General features: G+C 37.7%; 1 protein-coding gene across 18 annotated transcripts in view; it reads left to right on the top strand.

Moving 5' to 3' along the window:
• RIMS2 (regulating synaptic membrane exocytosis 2) overlaps positions 1–13004 on the top strand; it is a 799605-nt gene that overhangs the window by 653072 nt on the left and 133529 nt on the right. For 14 of the 18 annotated variants that reach the window (XM_045004549.1, XM_045004555.1, XM_045004557.1 and 11 more), the window contains 2 exons: positions 3488–3523; positions 6699–6799. In XM_045004549.1, the coding sequence (XP_044860484.1) occupies positions 3488–3523; positions 6699–6799 (137 nt within the window). The remainder of the gene's footprint in view (positions 1–3487; positions 3524–6698; positions 6800–13004) is intronic. The other 4 variants (XM_045004563.1, XM_045004564.1, XM_045004569.1 and 1 more) reach the window with 1 other exon arrangement.

The raw sequence follows: 13004 nt of genomic DNA, 5'->3' as shown, positions 1-13004 counted from the left end.
TGGGATGCAGGCTTCTGATAGTTTCTGAAATGTTGACTTGAAGTAATTCCAGGCCTTCTCCACCTTTAGATCCACAAATTCTTAAGTCCAATCCACTTCCCTAACTAATTTCCTTAATTTTTTTAAGTTAGCCCTTTTGAAATAAAAAACCCTAGTCACAGATCTATTTTTTTTATGCTTCCATTTAGTTTGAACTGAATTAGCTCATGATCACTCAAACCAAGGTTGTTCCCTACAACCATTTCTTCTATGAGGTCCTCACTACTCACCAAAACCAAATCTAAAATGGCATCCCCTCTTCTTGGTTCAGCAACTACTTGGTGAAGGAATCCATCAGCTATTGCATCCAGGAAAATCTGAGCCCTATTATTGTTACTAGCACTTGTCCTCCAGTCTATATCTGGGAAGTTAAAGTCTCCCATGATCACACAACTCCCATTAGTATTTACTTCATTAAAAACATTAAAGAGGTCTCTACCCATATCCAATTCGTTTCCCAGTGTTCTATAGCACACCGCAAGCACTATCCCAGGGGAGGCTCTAGTAGCTTTCTTCCCCAATATGATTTTTGCCCAGACAGATTCTGTCTTATCATTCCATCACTTCTTATTTCTTTACAGTCTACCTCATAATTAATATACAATGCTACTCTACCACCTTTGCTAAACAGCACATACCTTTCAATACCTGTACTCCAGTCATGACTACTATTTCACCATGTTTCTCTTATCCCTATAATATCTGGTTTCACTTCCAGCACGAGTAACTCTAGTTTCTCCATTTTGTTACCTAGGCTCCTTGCATTGATGTACAAACATCTTAATTTTTGCTGTTTGGCTTCGCTCACATTCTTTACCCGATTAGGCATAGACATTCTACTGCCAGTATCACCTATTAGACTGGTATCTACACTACCCTTCCTCCTTATGTCCATTCTCCTGCCCATGACTGTATCCTTTCCTCCTTCATTTTCTTCCCTCTCAGTGTTAAAATTCGTTGTGGAGATTACCTGGACATCTCCCAACTATCTTCCCCAAATTCCTAGTTTAAAAATATCTTAATCAATTGTGCCAGCCTCCATCCTGGAAGTCTATTTCCCTCCCAACTCAGGTGAAGTCCATCCCGAGAGAACAGTCTCTGTCCATGAATGCCTCCAATGGCCATACATTCCAAAGCCCTCCTTATAGCACCACTGCCTGAGCCATCTGTTGATCATCATAATCTTGTCACACCTTTGTTGCCTTTCTCTAGGAACAGGCAGAATCCCACTGAAGATCACCTGAGCCTCAGTTTCCTTAAGTGTCTTCCCCAGCATGGTATAGTCTCCCTTGATATGTTCCACAAGAATCTAGCCATATCATTTGTTCCTACATGAAGGACAATCAGTGGATTCTTTCCCGCTTCCGTTAGGATCCTCTTCAGCCTCAGGTCCACATCCCTTATCTTAGCACCCGGCAGACAGTACATCCTTCTGTTCTCTGGATCAGCTCTTTTTACAGGCCTGTCTATTCTTCTCAGTAAGGAGTCCCCAATCACGTAGATCTGCCTTTTCCTGACAATGGTGCAATTCTCCAGTCTATCTCGATTCCTATTCTCCCTTGCAGTCCTCTGCAACTCATCCCGTATCCTCCTGGGGCTCATATTTGATGTTGTTATCTCCATTGACTCTTCCCCTCTTCCTATAGGACTAGTTGTGGGGAACATATACATTACTTACCATTACCATTACTATTACCATTACTTACTACCAAATGATGTTGCATGCAGTGTTGTTGTAGCTGTGTCAGACCCAGGATATTAGAGAGACAAGGTGAGTGGGGTAATGTCTTTTATTGGACGTACTTCTAAAAAGAACACTGTGTAGCTTGAAAGCTTGTCTCTCCCACAAACAGAAGTTGGTCCAATAAAAAATATTACCTCACCCACCTTGTCTCTCTAATACCATTCATGTTGTAGGTTATATGAAGACCTATTGTATATGAGAGCACAAGGCTGGATAGGATAAAGGTATAGGATAGGAGATGTATAGCACAAGGCTGGATAGGAGGCCTCCACCTATACACAGGGACGAATCATATTAATATACCTTACAGAATAGTGACTTCCCCAAGTGAGCAGAGATGGGGTAGAATGATGGCTTCCCATGTTCCGCTCCACATTGACCAGGAGAGCTGGTTCCCCACAGGAAGGTGAATGAAAGCTGTGCTGCATCAAAGGATGATGTAATATCCATGCCTTCCCTGCATTCCAAGAGCCTATATTTGTATGATGCACAATGCTCTGACACTGCTTTGAGTTGTTCCTTAGGCATGATTTGGCCCTTAGTTGCTAACTACAAATTGTAGATTAAGTCAGATTTGTGATATTTATTTAAGATTTATCTTTTGTATTATTCCACTAGGACAGAGGAATATAAATAATATATATTCTGTGCACTATAAATAATGATAATGTGGAAATGCCCCCCTAATAAGTGGCAATTCTGAAAAAAAAAAGGTTTAATAATTTGAATGATACCATTTTGGATTTGTGACCTGCAGGAGTATTTTGTTCCATCAACATTTCAGTGATTTTTTTTTGGTTTAGTTTTCTTTTTAATTAATCTTATTTTGGCTTATGATAAGAAAGAGAGAAACTGAGTTGAAAAATAAATATACTTCTAATTCTAATTAAAAGTAAATTTCCTTTTGACATTTAATGCTTATACATTAATTGCCAAACTTAGATTTCAAAGTATAGTGTATGTCCTGGCAAACTTTTTGGATAGGGATTCAGTTAATTTTCATTTCCTGTTTCCACAGAAACACTTAGGTCCATATACAGTTCGTGATCTGCATTCAAAATGTCTGTTGACATCAGTCAGTAGGAATTATGTGCAAAAACTGAGGGCTGTGTACTGCCTTTATTATCTTTTGTTTTATTTTTCATCATACCCCAGCTTGAAGACAAAACTACAGTAGCATTGTCATTAAATCTGGTGACCTGTGGGAGCTACAAGAATTGGTTATCTAAAGAAAGGTTTAAAGTAGTTACTGGGGGAAAGGGGGGGAAATGAGACATTTAATATTCCTGCTTGAACCACTTGGCTGAATCCCGTATATGCTTCATAAAACATATAGCACAAGTATGTTTTTGGCTTTTCTTTATATAACATACTATTCATGAGAACCATAGGCTAACTGTGTTTGACACCTGCCTTGCTGTCTTTTGTATGGACTGTGTTAATGAGACTGGAAGTGCATAAATACGCATGGGTTCCCTCCAGTAAATCTCTAATAAGGGTTCAAAAATGTACATGCTAATATGCAGTGAATAACCTTCTGAGTGTAGCACACTTTACATGGTTGGTTGACAAAAGTCACGAATTCAAATGAATTTGATGGATTTTACTCCTTTAATGCATGATTTCTATTACTTTTATTATTATTTTCTACATTCTTTCTCTCCTTTTGTTTTTGGTTTACACATTGCTTTCATTTGTTTATAGAAGAAAAGAAAGCAGATCCAGAGAATGGGAATGCAGGTAGGGCAGCTTATTAAAAATCTCATAGTGTGTTTGCCTTAGATGATGTACAACTACAATATTTAGCCAGAATGTGTATTATACAGCTGGTATACAATATTGTATTTCCTTTGATGAATACAAAATTAGGAGTAGAAAACATAACCTAGGAAATACATTTGGGGCTTTCCCTAGAGAATGAAACCTCTATTTGAGCTTAATAGGCAATTACATTCACACTGTCTCACTCCAAATATAGTTGAATGAGCTTTTATCTCCTTGCATGCAAAAATCTGACTCTATAAACAGTTGGGCTTGGAACAAATTAGGTATTAATCACATACGGGGCAGTGTAAATAGGAGTTGTAGAGTTTTCATTGATATACTAGTAGGAGTGAAGATTTCTTGGAGGAAGGAATTCAAAAATTCAACAATAATGCTAAAATTTAAGGGAGGATCTATAAACAATGTAGGTCTGCAAAGTTCTCTCTGCAATAAACAGAAAGTATCCCAGCATAATTAAATCAACTGTGAGTCTATACATTGGGCTAAATATGAATATAAAATAAAACAAAAACCTTTTACATATGTTTATATTGATAATCGTATTCGGGTAGTTTAGGAATGACATTCACCCCAGAGATTCTGTAGAAGGTGCGATATATGGACACGTCTACACTAGAAACACTACAGCAACGGAGTTGCAGCTGCACTACTGCATGTGCTGCAGCAACAGAAGAGGTTCTTCCTTCACTGTAGTAAAGGGCTTAAATGGTGTATTGGGCCTTGAGCAGGGCCTCTGTACATGGCTGATATTTGCTATAGGTTCAAGACCTGTATTACAGTAGAGAGGGGTAGAACTGGAGCTGTGCAAAGTATCAGCTTTCACTTTGCCACGTGTTCATATATAAAAACAGACATTCTCACAAATATTTGTGAGATTTTCTATATACAAGAGGTAATATTTCTCCATTTCTTACAATTTCCTCAGCTTTTCATGGCAAAAAATGACAGAATGTGGACTCTTCAAGTTTAACAGAAATGATGATTTCATAATAGGGCAAAACCAAAATTCTAATATTTTACCCTTAATCCCTTTCTCTTTTCATTAAAAACACCAAAAAAGTATGGATTAATCTGCAAAATATTCTGTTTTCATGGAAATTTATTTTTTTTAGCTAGGGGTTGGAGTATTTTCATTCATCTTTAGTGACACTGGTGTGTTATTTCTGTCATTCAAAAGAAGAAAAATATTCCAAGTGAGGATGCATTTTAGCTGTGCTTTTTAGAAGCTACCAAGAAATTCAACTAGCTTTCAATCTATTAATCAGAGCGCTTGCATCTCCCTTTTCAAAGTAGGAAATAAAATAATTATTGAAAAATAAAGTTATTCACTATCAAAAGCACTTTAATTAAATACAAAATTACCGAAGAGTCAGTGTGGTCCCTTGATGGTTGCCAACTACTGGTTCAGGTTTATATAGTAGCTAATTTAAATGTTGTGGGATATCTTCTTTTAGGGTTTTTCACTGTATGCTTTATTATTAGCTGCCTCTATCCCTGCATTTTCTTCTTGTTCATTCATTTCCCCCATTGATTTTCATTCCAAGAATTCGTATTTGGGATTTGCTGTTTTCGTTTAGGTTATTTTAGATTTTTTTTAAGGAAAAGCAGAGACCATGAGGGCATGCTGCTGATAGGACATCACATTTATTTTTTACTTTCCACACCCTCCCTCACCCACAATTTCCTGTTAAGAGTTGCAGGTTTTGTAGTCAATAGGCTTCTCTTGTACGAAGTAGTGGCATCAGTAGAACTATCGCTAGAGGATATTCAAAGCATAGTTCAGAGGACCTGCACATGGACCTGTTTTGCCACTTAGATTTCTCCTTAAGACTCAGTGGTATGGGGGAAATAAAGTTAGGTTCCCCTCAATCCTATATTTAGGTGCCTAAATAAATGGGCAGATTTTCAACAATGCTGAATACACAGCAGCTTCCATTCAGAAATGAAATTTTCCTTTGCAAATCTTCATCTTCCTCTGAAAAATGTACAGTATGTGAAGTTTGTCAGTCAAAACTAATGTGACTTAGCCACAATACTGTATGAAAAGTAATGCTATTAGTTACATTGCTTCAGCTAGAAACTTTGGGCCTGATTCTCCATGCCCTTCTTTTTGTTTACATTGGTGTAACTCCATTGACTGCAATGGAGTTACTCCTGATTTACATCAGAATAAGTGGGAGGAGAATCAGACCATTTATGTACATAGTACATATCTATATTTTGCTTGATTGGAGAGATGCCCTTTTTGCTTGGACATTTGCCCACCATTGGTTTTTTTGGGGGGGCTGCTACCTTCCACCTCCAGTGTTCTCTCTCACGCATTTGTTTTTTTACTTTCTTTTGGCACTATTAGTACTTTCAGTCACTGCAGGTTGGCTGAAAAGGGCTGCTGCCTGAACGACATAGCAAACATCCTTTTCCCAGACTGAGGCTAACTAAGTGCTTAGTCTCATGTAGTCCAGGAAGAATGAAATCCTGAAATCACTCTTGAAATTGAATGTCATTATAGAGTGATACAGCAACACCACTGGGCAGCTTGTTAGCTTTTCTTTCCAAAATTATTTTAAATTTTTTTTACAAACATATTAAATTATGGTAAATAAAAGTTATGCCAATCAATCAGATTATTTCCAGTGATCCTTATTTACGGATAGAAACTAAAATCAGTCATTTCATATAAAAGAGCTAAAATCACCATAATAGAACATATCACAAGATCAATATCTCCTTTTGGAAATAAATATGTTGCCTTTGCATTTCTGTTTATTTTCTTTAAATAAAAGTCTTGATTTCTCCTGTAGCAGCAATAAATTATTCAGTGAGACATTCTATTCCATTTACATTCTCTCCTAATTTGGAAGTTTTCTTAATATTAACTGTGGAGAATAAAATATTTGCCAAGGTACTGTTAAAATACTTTATTCTTTACTACTATTTCTTGCAATTATGGCTTTTCTCCCAGGTTTTCCACAAAAGGATAATTTTGAAATGTTTTTAATTTACCTGGAGATACAGATACAGTAATTTAAGCAAAAGTCAGATTGTATCCCTTCTGTTAGAAATTGTATGAGCACCACTTTAAACTCAGGATTGAAAATTAATTGATTATTTATTCATGTTTATTTGACAGGTGGTATGGATGTAGAAGAAAGAAATCGTCAAATGAAAATAAGCAAGTACAAACAGGCAGCAGGATCAGACTCCAGGCTGGAGCAAGATTATCATTCTAAGGCAAGGGAGTTTTGTTTTGAAAAGCAGCAAAATATGCTAATCTGAAACATTTGATATCCTTTTAGGGTGATGTAGACAAATGAACCTTGCATAGGGTGGGCTTTTTTGTTTCACTAAGGGGTTCTTGCATGTCTGTTGCAAAGTAATTGAAATAAGTGCAACAACCATACAAACTTCTCTAATATAAAACAGTCTTGATTACTAAAGTTTAAGATATAGGAGTTAATTGATCAAATGTAGTGTTCATCTGCTTCAAAAAGTGAGAAATGATAATTTAGTTGTCTAGTGGAATGAGCATTAAGATCCAAGTTTAGAAAACATAAAGAAGGAGCAATAGACTCAGGGCTTGTCTACACTTACCAGGGATCAATGAGCAGCGATTGATGCATCAGCGGTAGATTTAGCGGGTCTAGTGAAGACCTGCTAAATCGACCGCAGATCACTCTCCTGTCGACTCCTGTACTCCACTGGATCGATAAGAGTAGGGGGAGTTGACAGGAGAGCATCTCCTGTCGACATCACATAGTGTGGACCCTGCGGTAAGTAGATCCATGCTATTCATGTAACTCAAATTGCATAGCTTAGGTCGAATTTCCCCTGTAGTGTAGACAAGGCCTCAGGAAGTACCTAGAGTCCTAATTCAGAATGAGAGCCACTAAAACCTGTGCCAGGATTCCATGCTGTGGAGCAAATAATCATATAACCCTCCAAACTGTTTTTTTTATTGTTTTCTTGGCCTTCTAAAGACTTCTACAGCACAGACATAATAGTTTTTATTTATTCTGGTAGTGAAAGTTTAGCCATTGGATAGATAACCTTCCCAGTCAAATCAATACACAAGATTCCAACTTAATTGTGGCAATTTGCAAGTAATCAGGTTGGCCATGTAGCAATGCAGTTCTAAATTTATGATCCAAATTTCTTGTTATCTGGAACTAGGTCATGTCATCTATTATATATTAATTGAATTGAAAATACCTTGATTATTTTAAAATTCCATTATATAATTCCACAAAATAATTAAGTGACCTCTCTGAGACCTGAAAAATTGATTTGAGACTGTAAATGGAAAACATAAGACTTCTTAGCCATAAAATCTTACTGAGGAAAAGAATTCTGTGGCAAACGTTATATGTTAATTGTGTAGTTCATTGCTCAATGGGGAAGATAAGGTAAAACTACGTTATTTAATATATGAAAATAAAGAAGCCATTAATTGTATTAAGTGCTATTAATTTTGTAGAGAATTCAGGTTAATTTATTGAATTGCTTTCTAATAACGTAATTCCTCATAGTAAAAAATGTACATGATATTGTGGGAGTATTACATGAAGGCCTCATGAGAAGTCCTAGACAAAATTGAAGAGTCTATTACTGAAAAGATTTAGAATTCATTGGAACAAAGGGCACACTATATTGTTATGCTCTGAACATTTAGACCAGTAGATGTATTGCATGACTTAAAAGATGGGTTCACTCATAGTACTTAATATGTAATGTAATAACATTTATAAGGGGGTTTGGGTCAGGAAATGTTTTCATGTTTATTTTATATGGAACCATCACTCTTACATTTATCAGTTATATCCTTTCTTGAAGGGCATTATCTTTTCTTGTACAGGAATGGACTTGGTGCTGTAACCAGACTTCCCCATAAATAACTGCTATGATTCTATGTACCATATAAGGATTGTGAATATATAAATAGATCTGCAGTTATTCAGCCAGTTGCTTCCTCATTGTTTGATTCTGTCCCCTTTAGTCACACTGTGTAGTTCCTGACTCCATAAGACAGCATTGGGACTACATGTGCAGGAAGGTGCATCATTAGGCCCTCAAAAGTGTTTTTCAAAGGAAACCATATAGAACACTGTAGTTCCAAAGAAACACTTCCTCCCCTTGACCCCGCAATCTCTCTGTGCCCCATCATTTCTGCTGTCTCCCCCTGTATATGAGTTTATCTTCACCATTATCCTCCTGCATTGAGGATGGGAAGTCTGATATAGGATTGATTTTTTAAAATAATCACTTCTTAATTATGCAAACTGTCTCTAGAAGTATACTGTCAGATTTATTTCCCTGCCAGGCTCCACTTTTTACCATTGGAAAGGGAATGATTTGCCTTACCAGTTAGCCCAGGAAGACAGGCAGTGGCACATTCACAAACTTCACTGAGTGTGCATCAATAGAATCTCATAGAATCCCTAAGATCTCATAAAGTCATACCAAAAGAGTTCAGTCTTCACTTTCTCACCATTTCCCTATTGGTCCAGTTTTTCTCAATTAAATATTAATATTACATAGAGAGAGGAAAATTAATAAATACATATAATATACCTGGTTTTTACCAAGTATCTTTTATATTAATGAACTGATCTGGGTATGTCAGATACTAACTGAAAACTCCTGGTCTACAGCTATTGCAAATGGCTTTGATTTTCTAAATTTGTCAACTAGCATAAGGTCAAGTGTGCCATTTTCTTGGGAAGACAATTTGTTTACTGCAACCCCTCACCTGAGAACAAGTTTCTTTAACTAAGCTGGAGATGGCATGCAAGTGAAGTTTAGCAGGTGGAATATTCTGTTGTATCTCAGTTCTATTTTTTTCTTTTGGTGGAAATAAACATAATTACTATTTCCTGGGTAAAATAACCCTCCAATTATCATTGCTAAGGAAGTGGAAAGGTGTACCAACAACAGGACTAGCCATATTGGATTAGCCCAATGGTCTATCTAGTATTGTTCTGTCTCTGACAGCTGCCAGTACTAGATGCTTCAGAGGAAGCTACAACCCCGCCCCCCAAATAGATAATTGTGCAGTAATAAGTCTGTGGAAGAAGATTTTTCCTAACCCCAGGGATCTTAGCTGTTGACTTCAGTATGAAGTTGACTTTTTGACTTTTCTTTATAAAATTTTCTTTTAGCTGGTGTTAGTGCAGACTCTATCTATCTATCTATCTATCTATCTATCTATCTATCTATCTATCTATCTATCTATCTATCTATCTATCTATCTATCTATCTATCTATCCAATGTTGTTGCAGCCTTATGTTAGAGTTAAGGGTTACCTCTGGCATGCTTTTCAGCAGGCATGTAGGGTCTTTTATTATTTTATATGCTTTCCCTCTAACACTTTTTCCTTAAGAATAAATGTGCTTGCGCAGAAGGAGCTCCTGTGGTAACTTGTAACTGCTGGCAATACATTGGTCATAGCCCTGACAAAGAGACCAAAGCACAGGAGCTGACTTTCTAGGCAGACCAGCTGGCTGGGGATGTCACAGTGTAAGATAGGGAGCTGTGCAGACTTAAAATCCCCACAGCAGAAGGGAGTGAGACATAGGGCTCTGCCCAGGAGAAATGATGCCTGGGAGCTGGAAACCTTTAAGTGGTTGCCCTTGAGGGACCATGGAGGAGGAAATACAAGTGTAGTTACCCTGAAGCTGTGAAACTTACTACCACAAGATAGTATTGAAGTAAAATGCTAAGGAGGATTCCAAAAAGGATTAGACATATGAGTAACCATGCTCTGTACTGCCTTTGGTCCCCTGGTCAGGGTAGGCAGAGAGCTTATTTCCCTGGCCTGTGCCCTTCAAGTCATTAAGTTTCCTCATTAGGAGTAGGATGCTGTCTGTCATACACACACCACATACACACCCTCCTCAGATACTGGTTTGCATATACTGGGAAGGTAACTTGATTTCTCTTGGATAATGGCAGGGGGGATACACCTCCCACTCCTTCCTGTGAGCTACTCTATTTGAATTTTGGTGAATACAGTCTCTTGTAGATCTGGAGCTAACTGAGAAGGTCTGATTCACTGCTTCTGCCTTTAAAGCCATTTAAAATCATTCCTCAAAAGCAAAGACTATGGCATATCTGACAATACACCTACAACCAGCAGCCCTGACTGTTCTTGGATCTAATTAAATCTGTGCTGTAGGTAGAGCAAATGCTTTTACACTAGCAACTTTAACCTGGATTTCACATGCTGGGAATATTTGATGGGGTTTAATGGCATGGAGCTTAACTATAATCTTAGCAGTCCCAGTATTTCTCCATCAAATGAATGTCTTCCCACTGACTACCACTATCTACTTCCACTGGCAATCTGATGGATCTGCACCAAGGTAGTTGATGGTGGTTTGGGATCTCAGTGGCTCAGTAAGAACTTTGGTATTGTGGAACAGCACCACAGTTCCACACAAGTATTTCAACAATTATCTTCCAAGATTACAGTCAGTGGCTATACCAGATCTCTACAATGCTTATGTGGTTTATGGTATTTTCCCTAAGAGTATTCCTAGATCCAGTATACTCTATCATAAGGACTTGTTACCTAGAAAGAGGATTATAGTGTTTTGAAGCAGTAGAAGAGAAGGTAAATGGAGACGAGGGAAAGGTCAAGATGGGGCCATTGAGGCATTCTATAACAAAAGAGAATAAACCTTTGTTATTATTGAGAAAGAAGAGGCTGGATTTAAAATAGGAGGAAAGAAAGGAGGAAAAATTCTTTGTGTTCATGGAACTCAAATTCATAGTATAGAGAACAATCTTTTATTAAATTGATGATATAACTGATGTATATATTTTAATAAAAACCCTCTATATATTCAGTTTTGTATGATACTGTAATTCCATTTAATACGTAATGACAATCCAAGTATCACAATTGCCAAATATTGTGTGCAAAATACATGTATAACCAGGAATGCGCTGTATTTGATTTGGGAGAAAGGTAGTAAAAAAGCTAAGGCCATATTTACTTTGTGATCCCATTAGAACTTATAAAGTAACTGGGTCAAGCCAAGTTAAATTGTGGACAAAATACTTCCTTGGAACACCTAGGTGTTCAAGAGGTGGAGTTAGTGATTCGGTAGGAGATGCTTTCCTTTGAGGGCGCATGCACATTACTGGTTCTCTTTAGCTGCTAGTCTGGCCACAATTTATTCTTTCATCCCACTCCCTGGAAATGTCATTCTTATCTATTTTTGTGCACTGCTTGAGATATTTGCTTCAGTGATGCTTTTGTCTCTGCTGCTGTTCTGATTTGTACCCATTACAATCTATTAAAACATTTGATTAACTGCTGTACTAGAGAAGAGTTTGTCACCTCTCTTTGTTGTTCAATATTTTGCATATCTGACAAATGACAGCCATAAGAACCATAGAAACTACCATTAGAATATTGAAAACATTCTTTGCCTTTAAGCCCTCAGAGTTGGAGAGGAGAGGGAACACTCAATCAAAGGAAAAACAACGAGGAGTACTTGTGGCACCTTAGAGACTAACAAATGTATTTGGGCATAAGCTTTTGTGGGATAAGACCCACTTCATCATCTTAGCTCACGAAAGCTTATGTCCAAATAAATTTGTTAATCTCTGAGGTGCCACAAGTACTCCTCATTGTTTTTGCTGATACAGACTAACACGGCTACAACTCTGAAACCTGTCAATCAAAGGAGTAGTTTAAGACCCTTGCTCCAATCACCACATACCAAAAGTTGGTGGTTTGTGGCCTGTGTTCCAGGGATTGGTAGCACCTTCTGCAGATGTATGGGCTCAGTCCTCCAGGCTGTCAAGAATTCTGGGGCAGATCCTCAGCTGCTCTTCCATGGAGCAATGAAAATTTACACAAGCTGAGGTTCTGCCTCTTTGCATCTATAATTGTCTCTCACAGCTCCCGACTAACTGTTAGATCCAGTTAGAAATATCCAAAACAGAACCTAAAACTTTAGGCTGGGATTTTCAAGGGCATCTAGGGTGACCAGATAGCAAGTGTGAAAAATCAGGGTGGGGGTGGGGGGTAATACGAGCCCATATATAAAAAAAGCCCCAAATATCGGGACTATCCCTATAAAATTGGGACATCTGGTCACCCTAAGGGCTCCTAAGGGAGTTAGGCACCAAATTCCAATGAATTCAATGCAGTTGTCTACACAGTGTGCTAGACCACACCAGTGAGGTTTAAATATTTAGTCTGCACCAGCATGTTGCACACTAACTTGCCCTTATGGACCCTGCTGACATGCACTAAATGTTCCCTAGTGCCTATTAATGTATTCCCATTTCAAACACACAGTTGGGAACTTTTAATATACTCCAGCAGGATCACAAGGGCCAGTTAATGCCCCAGATGTTGATGCAGACTACGGCACCATGTAAACATGTAAGTCCTTAGACTCCTTTTAAAATTCCAGACTTAAG

Source organism: Mauremys mutica, chromosome 2 (assembly GCF_020497125.1).
Source record: "Mauremys mutica isolate MM-2020 ecotype Southern chromosome 2, ASM2049712v1, whole genome shotgun sequence".
NCBI lineage: Eukaryota > Metazoa > Chordata > Testudines > Geoemydidae > Mauremys > Mauremys mutica.
Note: the sequence above shows the minus strand (reverse complement) of the source record. Positions and strands in the feature narration are given on the sequence as shown.